This window comes from Rhagoletis pomonella, unplaced genomic scaffold (assembly GCF_013731165.1).
Source record: "Rhagoletis pomonella isolate Grant_MI unplaced genomic scaffold, Rhpom_1.0 Rhpom_scaffold_02218, whole genome shotgun sequence".
NCBI lineage: Eukaryota > Metazoa > Arthropoda > Insecta > Diptera > Tephritidae > Rhagoletis > Rhagoletis pomonella.
Window position 1 is genome coordinate 3,144 of NW_023460772.1, and position 13,924 is coordinate 17,067.

Below are 13,924 nucleotides of genomic sequence, written 5' to 3' on the forward strand. Positions count from 1 at the left end.
CTCTCATATCCTCTTTAAGTTGTGTAAGAAAAACGATAAATGTCCTTTGAAATTTGTATCCTTTAATATACATAAGTACCTGAAAAAAACCTAAGTGCGCTCCGAATTCCAGCTTTTCAAAAAATACCCCCTTTGTGTTCTGGGACACCCTAGAGTTCCCTCTTTTTTATTAGAGCGAACTCAGTTTAGTTTTAAATAATATTTTATTGTTCTGTAAGATGAAATTTGACAGAAACTTAAATGTGTTTCTAATCTTTAATTTCTAAAATTTAGATGCTTAAAATTTATAAAAAATATTTAAGCAATTAAACCAATAGATGCTTAAAATTTATAAAAAATATTTAAAGCAATTAAACCAATAATGTATTAAAGTGTAATATACAAAAGCGTGGAAGCTCGCTAATCTTAAACTATTTTAAAAAATCAGCTATAACTACAATGGAAGTAGATTTTGAAAGAAATTAAAAACTTTATACGAAATATAAATACCAAACTGGAAGCATTAATTCACTTATAACTAAGGCTTAACTATATATGTACATAGATCAAAGGTCACTTAAATTTAAGACACTTGGAAGTACTCGATAAGTAATACGGAGATCGGTTTACGAACAGACCAATCGCTAACTGAGTGTAGTTGGCGGCTATCACAGGCAAATCACATTAATACAACAAACAAATTAAAGTTATCAACTATTTCTAACGACAATTTGTACTTACAACAAATAAAGCTGACACGATTTTATATAGTATGTAGAATTACTAAAGATCCACTAAACACTTAAAGCTACTAAAGCCACTGGCAGTTTAAAATAAAAATAAAAAAAAACACAAAGCTTTTAAAAATTGTCAACCTGCTGTTTGCTGGAGGACGCGCGCACCCACCTACCACGGACGCCACAAGCATTCACCGCCGTTTTCTGCGTCCGCTTCTTTCATGCGCTGCATATTTCCACACATTTGTTGTTGCAGCTGCTGATGTTGCTGTTGTTGCTGCTGCTGCTGTTGTTGTTGTTGTTGGTAAGCGCGTCTCATATACTCAGCATCCAGATATGCTGCCGTCGGTGATATCGCATCAGCACGTTTGACTACCTCTAAATTAAGCGCCTCCTCACCACTAACGGGCGACTGCGTTGCGCGCGCCGCATGTGGCGGTGGTAGCGCCAATGGTACCTGTTGCAAATCCTTTAGCTGATAACCCAAATGTTTCATAAGTTTCGTGCCGAATTTCACATCCAGACCAGGCACTGTGGCAAACACGCGCGACACTTCGTATGCTGCTTGCGTGTAGCCGGCGCGAAATTTCTCCACATTTACGCCACGTCCAGCTGGACCCCCGCTCAACGCTGATTGATGCTGTGCAACGCTGGCGGCAATTTCGTGCTTGTGCGTACGCAAGTAATTCACTGTCAACTCCAATATATCGGCCTTCTCCAGCTTGGCAATGTGTTCACCTTGCGCCTCCATGGTGTCCACAATGAGATCTTTCAGCTCGTCCAGGTAGAGATTCATGCGTGCGCGTCGCTTACGTTCGAGCAACGGCTTTGTTACCTTGCGATAGTGTTGCGTTTTGGTCATGAAGCGTTGTCCGTCCACAGCCATGTTGTTGTAGTGTATTTGTTGCTGGTGATGTTGAAGGTAAGCGCGCGTTCGCGAAACTTAAAAGCGAGGTAGCACGAAAGTGCGCAATATTTGCCCGACTTTGATTTGAGAAAACAAGTTTTTGAGTTGTTTTTTTATTTTTGTTCGGTGTTTCGTTTTGGCACCGACAGACAGACAGACAGACGGTCGGTCGGTAGAAGTGTAGCAAGTGTGTCAAGTGTTTACCGCACGGTAGCTGTTTGAGAAATGATGCGAACGCAAGGTAGTGCGATCCTTTTGTAGCCTTGCCTTCGGCTCAAAACACTGCTGTCTGCCTATAGTGGAGGAATGCAGCCGCTCGTGCACCTCAAAGTGTGTGTGTGTGTGCGTTGTGCCTTGCGTGTGCGCTGCTTGTTGGTGGCTACCGCCACCCCTAAAACGACACCAGCTTCGCAATTTTGATTCTCCGTTCGCAACCTGTTGTCGTGCTGTGTTGGGCTGCATGGCATAGTGTTGCTCCCTCATGATTCAAATTCTTTCGCTTGCTTCGTTGGCGATGATTCTGATTCGATTTATAAAGATCGCTCATTTTCGTAGCCGTTCGGTTAAGTTAATAGTACGAGCGCCAGACGTGCGTCGCCTGCGCCTTCAAGTGTAGCGCGTTCCAGCAAGCAGCCCTGGCTCTTGTTTTGGTGGTGGATCGTTCGCTTGCTGCTCTGTGGCTCTCGTGCGTCACCTATGAATAAAAGTGTGTATGTACGTGGCGCTGCACTCCGACAGCACAGGGCGAGCCCTCCACGTGTACGCCGAGCGATATTGTTTGAAGAAAGTACACTGCGAAATATTTTTGAGTAGCAGAAAGCCAGGTCATCTAATAGGAATTGTTTTTATGGTTATTCCGGCAGTCCTCTTTCCCATTTGTCCCATGCAGTCGAAATAGCAAAAACGCCGAGATCTTACTTGGTTGGGTCTAAAGCTCTTCTGGTGTCAAATGTCTGCGATATCCACATCGGAGTCGTGGGACTATTGATCTGAAGAACACAACACGAACTGCTATCAGACCAAGGGAAACCAGTTTGTTAACAGGCTCCAAGACCGGATTTAAGGGAGATTTCGATTGCAGCACTAACAATGCAAATTACTGCGCCTCCTAAATACCACCTAGTGGCTTCTTCTCCGATAACATTTCCTCAAGGCGTGATTGGGCAGGGCGAGGCTACTGAAGGAAACAAACAATGAACTCTACCACGGATGGATTGAAACGTGAGGACCGACAGGTCTCCATTAAATCTATGTTCAGGCTTCCGGGCTGCTGAAGTGTTACTTTTAGACAGATGGGCCAGATATCAGCTAAGCGGGCGTGGATCGGCGATGCCACAGAGCGTTTTTGGCTGGATATGGCATTGGCCGATTTGTATTCCAGCAGTAGAACTGGAAATCCTAGCTAATCACTTCAGTCGCAGTTGCCTGTAGAATGACGAGGTAGATTCTCCTCAGCACTTTCTATTAAACTGGCCAGCCTTCGCGAAGTTGAGGTTTAAATATTTATTTAACTAAGCCTGAAGGCTCGCGGCGTTTCGTCGATTAAGTAATGGTTACCGTTCAAAAATTTGCATATTGACATAGAGGACAATTTTCTTAATGTCCAACTGCGTATCTTATCTGGGATAACCGACAAAAAGCTAGCCTAACCTGACCGAAACTTCGTCTATAACTCACACTAATAAAAAATAAAATGGGCTCGCGATCTTTAAAACATATCCGGTAACCAGGCTGTCAATGTGTTATCCAAAAAGTGTTCCATAGTGGTTTGGAACCTGTTTTATATTCCAGCAACCTATAGGCGGTTTAAGACTCCACAAACCTTAAACAAGAGAATTAACCGCCGCCATTTGATGTAACTGATTCACAGACGGCGTACAATACCAGGTTGTCATAATGTTCAAACACACTCCTCGACTACTCGAAAATCAACTCACAAAAAGCATCGGATATTTTAACTTTATTGGATGTCATTTTACTGAAGCTTAATTCAGACGATTGGTTATTCCCTTCAGGAGCGATTGACCCCTCATCAGTGCTACTGGAAGTTTAAGAAACTAAAAATCCTCAGAATTTATTCTCAGTGTATAGATCTAAAGAGAGCACAGCTCACCCCAAAATAGCTACAAGCTCAATACTTGCGCGAGGTCATATCGACCTCTGCCTGTCAAGCGCCGAATACGCCGCTCTTTGCTCCCTGCGCGCTGCGTACGACACTCAACCAGACGGACTGCCAGCCAGTCATCCAGCCAGCTAGCCAACCGTTTCCGACTACCGATCCATTGAATGGTCACACGCTCGAGTTCGCGATCTCGTGTTTGTCTGCATGGCTGCGTGTGCAATGCTTGCGTGCGTACGCGCGTCGGAAGGGATACCACCATAATCAGCACTCACTCACTCACAATGCACCACTTTACGAGACGGACGTCTTGCAGACAAAGTGAGGCAAATCGGCGGCGTCGACGATGCTGCTCAGCAATTTTGGGCGCTCAGCTGTGTGTGTGCGGATTACTATGCCACTGCACGGACACTATGGATGGTGGTTGCTAGAGCTGGTACTGGTGGTGGTGGTGCTTTTACTTTTGTTGTTGTTATTTGATGGCGTTTTGGTCGTTATGTTTCATTTCCTGTCAGCAGTGGCAGAAGAAATTGCAATACATGCAACAACAAAACCAGCAACAATGAGAATGAGAATAATAAATGGCACCATAGGCAACGGCAAGTAAACACGGAGTGTCGCATCGCATTGTAATGATGATGATGATAATTTTTGATGAACACGACCATCATAGTGATCTTCTTTGGCTAAAGAATTGTAACAACAATATACCCAGTTGTGGGTATGCGGACACATACACGCTTATGAACAAACAAACAAACATACATACAGTGGGCGTCATAAATAAGTATACTCTGACGTTTTGAATTATACTTTCCATACCAAATTTTTCAAAATTAGTACATGGTGATTTTTGTTAAATATTTGCAAGGTATTTAAAGTGGAAATTTTTTTGTTATTTTTTATAAAAAATGGTTTAGATATGTTTAAACTTTATAAAGAGCCTTGAAAAATTCAACAAATTTTCATTAACATTTTGAATTTCTTAATCTGAATTTTTAGATTTTTAATTTTTAGTATAATAAAGTGCCAGTTTTAAGCTGCTGAAATTTTTAATATATATATTTTTTTTTGTTAACGGCTTTTGCGATGTTTTTTTTCATGTAACAAGTGCAATTTAGAAAAACTGGCGTTAATTTTTTTTAATTTTCGTTGCATACGGTATTGCGCATTTTCTTCCATATTCCATATTCTTGGTATATTTTTTATAAAAAATAACGAAAAAACTTATTTTTAAAAGCCTTGCAAATATTTTATAGAAATTAAAAAAAATAATAATTTTTGCTCACCACTGTATGTAGTTCATTCAACAGCAAAAACCACAAGAAACCATTTTTTTTTTTTAATTTCATACAGAACTCGGGAAAATTCACAGAATTTCAATCGAAATTTTCAACTTTTCAATTCGATTTCATAGAAAAATCTTTAGTTAACAGTTTTGTAGCCTACAAAATTTTAGTGTAATAAAGAGCAAGTATGAAGTATCTAAAAATTTCCAAAAATGTTCAAAAATTAACGGCAATTTTTAGCGACTTTTCAACACTAAAATTTAATGAATTGCATGGTCGCTGAAAATGTCTAAGTTCTATATTAAATAAAAAAATTGATTCTTTTAATTTTGGCTTTTGAATGAACTAAATTTTTATAAAAGCATAAGAAAAATTTGGTATGGAACATATAAATAAGTAAAATGGTCAAAACGTCGGGGTGTGCACATTTTCTTGACGCTGACTGTATGTATGAACATCTGTGCTTGAGCCCGATCGATACGCATGTATGGGGAAGTATGTATGTATGTATATTTGTACGCTTTGTTCACTGCTGTCACTCGGTTAGGGGAGATCTCCTAAATATGCTTGTATGCATGTATGCGTGGATGTGTGCTGCCAGGATCGTGAGAAACTTTTCTCCCTGCTTTCCCACCGTTCGCACTGCAGGCATTTGGACGCATTCGCTGATCGCTCGATTGCCCCCTACACAGAAGTCACCTGCCACTCGGCAAACGCGCGCGCTCTTACAAGTTCAAATGCATACATACATACATACAAATACTTTTAATTCAATCCCCGCTCGACATGCAGATTCTTATACACAGTGAGATTTGTTGCGCTAAATGTTGATCGTGCCGGAGGTTGCGACGTTGGTGTTGGTGTGGTGCCATTGGCAGGTTCTCGAAGCACCCTTACGTGCGTACAGGTTCCCATCGATACATATGTAGTAGGTATGCGCGTTTAGTTCGATAAGCCTAGGCGGTGATTTGCGTTAAGGTGTTGTTTTTATTTTTCCCCCAAACTTTGTTTTTCTCCTTTTGTTAGCCAACAGCTGTTACACTTACTTTTTGTTGTTTACTCGTCCGTTGGCTGCTTGATTGATTTTTGTTGTTTTGATGCGCTCATTCGCTGACCATATTAAGTTTGCCCGAGATTGGCTGGCAGCCACTTAAATTTTACACACTGACTACTTTGTAGTACACCTTCAAGTAGTTCATTCATAAGTCGCCTGGTGTATGCGGTTGAAAGTTTTCCTAAGTATTAATTACATTGTTTTAAATTTAAGCACATTGCAATCGGTGATTTTAGGCAGTTGGTCAGATTGATGGAGTTCGTTGAAAAAAATAACAACTTTTTTTTTTTGCTTCCATGTAATTTATTTTCCCACAGGTTAATGAATGAAAGTAGACAATTAGCAAGTTTTTGACCATTATGCGGAAAAGGTCAAATTTTTTTTACCGAAAATTTGAAATTTGATTTTGTTGCAATACTACTTTCATTTACTTTTCATTGATAAAATCGAAGTCATTTTTTATTGGAAAATCTTTTACTACGCTTTTAGTGAGCGCAAATTTTTGGAAACTCTTTACGACTTAACTCATGCATACTTGAACCTGGTGACTAGACGGTCTGCGAACTGCGGACTTTGCTGTAAATCAGCGATGAGCAGAGAGAGCTTTTACTCTGCTCGTGCCTAAACAAAATGTAAAGGAAAATTAAAAGAGCTTTGCCCGCGGGCAAGACAGTGCCCATCAGTGTTGTAAGTCCCAGTAAAACCGAACTCGTTTGGTTCACTTGGAGGTATAAAGTGCCCCACGCTACTCCACCCTCACTCGCAGTCATTCGCCTGACGTTTTCTGACAAAGTCAAGTACTGGGGCTTGATTCTAGATGGGCAGCTGTGTCGTGGAAGCCTAAAATCGAGGAGAGAGCAAGGAAGTCTTCAGCGGCCCTATATATGTAGCCGTAGAGGGGCAATAGCTCAGAGACGGGGCCTTTCTCCCAAAGTTATTTTCCGACACTGTGAAATCACAGTTAAGCCTGCTATGTTTTATGGAGTCCCCATCTGGTGAAATTCACTGGAGAAGGCTGCGTAGGCTGGAGTTCTCCTCATTGAAATCAGTGGGCCACTTAGGACCACTCCTACCCTGACCCTTGAGGTCATGCTTAACATAAACCCTGTCTACATCGCACATGTAGATGTACATGTACATGTGACGGTTGCTGCCATTAAGGAAGCTGTTGTGTGCGCTGGCAGTAAGAGTACTCAGACAGCCAGGTGGCAATCAAAGCCCTGGGCTCAATTACGTTACGTCGAAGGTTGTTGGAGAAGGCCTCAATTCACTTTCGGTCGCGTCGGAATGTGACATGATAAGACTTGTATGGGTGCTGATGAATTGACCAAAGACGGCACCCTCGAGGTAGTATTGCCAGGAGAAGATATAGTGGGAGTTCCCTTGACTAATTTGGACTTCTCTTAGAACGGTCGGCATCGGTCCTTTCAGCGAACCGTGAGAGAAAACCAAGGCATGTACTACTGCGTAATCTTTCTGGCCGAGGATTGACCGGGGAAGATTTAGGGCTCTCTTTACGCTCTCGATTCTGTTGGGTGTACTGACAGGCCACTGTCCTATTGGGGTTCTGTCGCAGCTGCATGTAATCACCTCAGCACATCCTATTACTGGCCAGTTAATACTTGATTGCGGCTTAGGTACTTGGGTTCGTTCTTTCTAGCTTGTGAAGCTCTCCGGGCTGCCTGCGAAACTTTGTTAGTTACTATTCGCAATCGTATCACAACGGACGCGCGCTTATGGTCTAAGTGAGCCCTTTGACAAGGAGCAACCATCTTAAAGATTCTACATGAAATTCTAAGGGAATTTGCCGAGGCAACCATGGGTTTAAAAGCAGTTTCGAACTTAACAAATTTCGAATATGGGGTTTTTCCTTAATAACGTTTTAATGTGCTTTAGTGACGTAAAGAAGTGTTTTAATTTTTCATAAAATATTGCTATAAGGTATTTTTTTTTTAATATGAATACATTTCTAGACTTACCCTTTCTTAAAACATCCGCCAAATGTGCCGACAGTGAATTTTTTTTTTATTTCTGAATTTTTAAAAGAAAAAAATTATATTTTACTTTTCTTGGATATTATATACATGCAACTAAAATTCAATAGGAAATAGAAGAAATAACGTTTTTACACTTTTATATTTTAATTAATTTTGTTTTCACTTCATTATATTTTCTCAAATTATAGCAAGTTTTTATAAAAAAAAAATTAACACTTATTGACGACACGACAGCAAAATAAAACGTTGTTTGGGAAAAAAAGCCACTTTCCAAAGTATGGCAAGGTCGACATTGATTCTAGATCGAGGGTTTCTTAGACAAACTTGCTTAGAATTTCAGGTAGAATACTCGTATTCCATACCCGCAGAGTGAAAAAAAAAATTACCCGCCCTAGTGTACATACATATGTACGTACATACGCATATCTTCTTTCAAAATGTTCCTACTACGTTTCATGCTTAAAAACTTTCTAAGCATTGTTTACCACTTGACTTATGTACATAACTCCGCCATTTAATTAAAAACATTTTACGATTTACAACTTTTTATTTCCAAATAAATCGAAACGCTCACATTTAAATGAACTACACTTTTTTCATAAATTTGTATATTAAATAAAACATTCATCTTTAAAATTTGTTGACATTAGTCGCTTGGTTTGCATTTTATGTGCCGTTGTTAGTTTTTGTTGCTTCTTTCTGTAAACTTTTTCTTTTAAAAAGTTTTTTTTTTTTTATCTAATTTTATTTTACTAAATAAGACATTTATACATTAAATTTGTTCAATAAGTAATACATACATTTAATAAACTATATTTTTTTTTTTGAATTTTTAACAATTAATGCTAAGGTTTGTTTTTAATTAAATTTACTTAAATTTTGTGTTTTAAATTTTATCTATGTAAAAGTGGACAAAGATTTTTCTTAATTATTATTTTTTTTTTGTTTTTTGCTTTTAATTTTTACAATATGTTTTGGTGTTTTTGTTGTTTCACTTAAATTTTTAATGTTAAGTTTTTTGTTTTCTTTTTTTATGGTGAATTACTTGAATTCTGTACTTTAGTTTTGCGCTTCTCTAACTTTGTCAATATGTTGTTGTAAAAAAAAATTATGTAAAAGTAAGCATTTAAGCAGGTTTCCTTTCGCATATCTAATTAAAACCACTAAATTGTTTGTTTAAGCATAAAAAAAATAAATAAATAAAATATATGTAAGAAAAATTTGCAATGCTAAAAATCTAGTCTTTACTAGCTCACTTGCCTTCGTTTATTAAAAAGGTTTTTTATTAATATTTTTTTTTTAATAAAACATAGAAGAAACATTCATCATAAATACAAAAATTATTTGTGAAAAATAAATGCAAAAAAAGCCTTTTTTCAAATGAATAGAATTTATATATGTGCATGTATAAGTTAGTACAAAACCAGTAATGTTGATATGGTTTTATTGTATTAAAATAAATAATTGAAAACTACTCCCAAAAGATACTTAAATATTTTTGGAAGAAAAAAAGTAAAGCGTATTTGATAAGTTCGTTTTCAAAAAGTATTGAAACATCAATACAAATTTTTAAGAATACTATTGCAAAATAAAAAGAAAGATTTTCATTATTGGAAATATTATCTTGATTGGCGGCCAACGTAAACGGAAAGAAAAATGTCCGTAAGGATCCCGGGTAAGGATGTCCCGGAGAATTTGCTTCTCCCGAGAAAGAAATCCTCCAATAATTAACTCTCAGGGAGTAGCATTTTCCCCGAAAATTTGTGAGGAGGAAATTCGAACTTTGAAAGAGCTGTTTGACACTTTTTTGACAGCTCAACTCCGCCATTTAAAATAAAAAGTCTTCAACGAATTTTTGGAAAGGGAAAAGAGAGAAAACTACCAGGGAGTTTCTGCTCAGAATCGGCCTAATAATTTAAAAATATCCTTATAAAAGGATAATTTAAAAATATCCTCATAAGAGGATAATAATATCTCCAAAAAGAGCAAAAATATTCTTATAAAGGGATAATAATAAAAAAATAGGATGTAATAAATAATACCGTTTTAAGTAATGAATATAAAAAGCTGTTAATATGCATTAGGGTGGTCCTTAAAAATATCAAAACCTAAATTCTTTATGAGGCACCTCCTTGTTTCATATGACATCCACGCAAATTTCAAAGGGTTATAGGATATGAAAAATTTAAAACTTTTTTGATCACAAAAATTTAACTTTGACCAGCTATAGCTCAGCCCGTTTTGGTGTGACAAAAACAAATGGTATGTCGTTAGCGGTGCACATTAATTCTTTCCAACGAAGTACTGATTCGTATTGATCGGACTTGTCAGTTAAGTCATGAATGGAATCATACCCCGAAACACACACAAAAATACCTTTATATCAAAACACTTCCGGAAGAAAAAACAAAAAAAAAAATGCGTTTTAAGCTCAGAAAGTTCATGCTAAGTCTCCCCTATACATATGTATGTACGTAAGTTTCTTGGTATTTTATCAAGATACATAATTATTTCTAATGCTGGTTATCAGATGCTAAATTTCCAAAACCCCTAAAAATTATTTTGCAATTTTTTAATTTTCGTGTACATATGTAGGTATATCTTTTTATTAAAAGTATGCCCCGTACAAAATTTAGATGTTGATATTTTAAGCATCACCCTAATGTGCATACATACATATGTATATGAGAGTAAATGAATTCGAGTAGAAGCCCAAGATGAGATTTAAAAAGTAAGTAAATAAATTTTCTTATATTTTAGCTAGAGAAGTTTTTAGTATATACTTAGTAGTCATTAGCATAAGTAGGTAATACAAGTATACATATGTACATACATATAAGCTGCAGGAACTGAAGGTTTAGTATTAGCATTAGAGGTACGAGTTAAAATTTTCCATGCAAATTGTGCTAAATTTTTTTAAGACTTTTTCTTTCTAAATGTGTATGTGTTAGTAAATACATGCATACATCCATAGCCGTGAATGTGTGGAGTTAATAATAAACTCATTCGTCAATTGGAAGTCGTTTCAGATTTCGTGAGAATCATGATGGCAAACGCAACACACGTTAAAGATTTGGCCAGAAGTCCATTTTATTAAAAGGGATATAAAAGATTCAAATAAAAATGTTTCTAAAAATTCTGAATAAAAATTTTAAAATTTTTGGGTGCAAATGTTAAATAAAGTTTGTTGAATTTTCATAATTTTTGTACGAAATTTGCCCGTTACGTGTCGCCGGGGTCGAGATATTTTGAAAACCCATATTTATGAATCGATTTCTTTCAAATATGAGACATGTATTAGATGCATAATAAATATAATGTGCCCACTAGATGGCGCTTTAGTCGAAATATTGATTGATATCTTTTGGTTTCCAATACACTCAGGTCTTTTTTTTATGCCGCACATGCGTTTTTCAGAAAGCAAAAGTTCTTTACTTTCATACAAAAACATGGGATGGGTTCCAGCATTTTCAAAAACCGCATAAATTAATACGTAAAAAATTCTAAAAAAAACGCATAAAAAAATCCAGTGAGGCAATATTAAGCAAAAGAACATTTAATTTCTTCACTTCAAAACTTATTGTTCCATGTAAACCTGGACATTATTTAAATAAATAAAATTTTATCTGTATTTTAACCAAAAACAAAAAAAAAACACAATAAATGCATGAATTATGTAAGAATACAAAGACAGACAATTTAACAGAAGCAATTCCAATGACTCAATTTTTGCCACCAAAAATACATAAAAATCCGATTTTTTCAACATAATTTTAATACATAGACCTTTTAATTGTGAAATTTTGTGCCAGTTTTCCTTGATATAAAGTAGTTCGGAAAAAAAAAATTTCTGAAGCGATCTGATTGATACATGCCGATACACAATTTAAATGCTTATATTAAAAAAGCAAAATTCCACTCATGATTCAAATCTAAAGGAGAGCAAATGACATGTATGGATGGCATCAAGGCGAATTTATATAAGGTGGTGTTGTTTAATCAGCTGTGTGTAGCGTTTGATTGTCAAAATTTTATATTTTGCTAGTGAGTGAGTGAAAACGTGAGAGTGTTTGCATTTTCTGTCGCCCTTTTTCATTCGGAGAAGAATAGCTGAAATTTGACAATCACCAGCTAAAAGCAAAAACAAAATACAGGTAATTGTTGTATTTGTTGAATCGATCGATACCACCTTATATGAATTCGCCTTGGATGGCATTTGAAAATTTTTAAATAAAATATGTTAAAATTTAAAATTTTTTTACAATGTGTAAAATGAAGAGTATACCCAAGAAAATAAGTCAGAAAATGAGACGGATACCACCGCCGATTGATAAAAACCCGAAAACGGGCGATTATCGTTCGTCAAAACGGTCTTGTTTGTACAGGCATATCATTCTTCAATACGATGTTTAAACAATCGGGGACCGGGGGATTTTCTTTTATATCGGAGATTCATGTGGACATTATCGTATCTGAACTTTTTTTTACTAACTTCCATTTTTAATTTTTGACTTTCGCATTCGTGGAACTTATTGCCTTAATATCACAAGTTTCCGCTAAACATTTCATTAAATCAGCCAAATGTTATAGGTATGTATATATAAAATTAAAGTGCGGGGTAAATGTTTACAGAACTACCTCGTCGGATTCGAGACATTTGTAAGCATAGTGGGATGCGCTTAAGCAATAATTACGCATTTTAAGATTTCATACGACTGATTCACTTCTAGATTTCGCAAAATTTGTTATTTAAAGAAATCTTCAAACAAAGCACGTTAAACTTATATACTGGCTTACGTCCGTGGGTTCACTTATTATGGGTTTCCTATGTCCCATGGCATCAGTGTAGAACAGTCCAATGAGATGCCATTTCACAGATCATGGACAAGTTAATTTTTGTGGTAACTGTAAGTGACTTTTTTCGATTTCGATAAAACCCAGGAGCGCTTATACAATACTTTGTTAAAAACAAGATTTTTAGGGTTTAGCAAGTGCAAATTTAGGGATTTAGAAATTTCTCAATGTCTCTCTAGATATGCATAACTAGGAAAAAAAAAACAAAACTTTAAAAATCAACGCGACATTTTTAACCGCTTAAAACTTGCACTAGAATGTCATTAGACACGTAACTGCATACTCAAAATTTTACTAAAAATTCAGATTAAAAAGTTCACAATTTTGATGTATTGTATTGAATATTTCCAAATTCCGTAGTATAAAGTTTGAAAGTTTGACTTGTGTGATTTTGGTCAATATACTATATGCGTACAGAAAAGTGACCATTAGCTGAGAAGGAAAATACAAAAACAAAATATTTTCACTTCTGGCTAAGTGGACATGTTGAGTAATCATTGACGATTTCTTATGTAAGTCAAGAGTAACTGGACTATAAAGCTTGAACCATATTTTTTTAAAGAAAATAACAAAAAAATTTCGACTTGAAAAACATTGCAAATATTTAGCAAAAATCATCATGCACTTACTTTTGATCGCCAGTGTATGTGCGAAATAAGTACATATGCATCTTCACGAGCATTTGTAGAAACTTATGAATTCACGTACAATCTCGACGATCCATGTACCATTAAGGTGGTCGAAAAATACACAGGAAATCCATTTTACTTTAAAATCAGCTTATATTCAATTTTGCTGGCGGGGCTTTGAAGTTTTCATTTGCGAGTATTTTAAATGAAATTGCTATAAAATCGTTAAAAAAGTTATGATGAACATTTAACTCGTAAAATTTTACTAAGAATTTTTTTTATGATCGATAAGATAAAAACAAGTGATTTTATGTGTTCGTAATCGCAACACACACGAACGGCTCAACATATTTGTATTT

The 13,924-nt window shown here is 36.2% G+C and overlaps 1 protein-coding gene across 1 annotated transcript; it reads right to left on the bottom strand.

Annotated features, from left to right (window-relative positions):
* Nucleotides 1-1,003: 1,003 nt before the first annotated feature.
* On the bottom strand, nucleotides 1,004-1,751 carry LOC118753214 (enhancer of split mdelta protein-like; the record flags this gene model as incomplete). The annotated part of the gene is given in 1 exon segment (XM_036488088.1): nucleotides 1,004-1,751. A coding segment is annotated over 1 exon segment (599 nt), but the record flags the coding sequence as incomplete, so codon positions are not given.
* Between the last annotated feature and the right edge of the window lie 12,173 nt (nucleotides 1,752-13,924).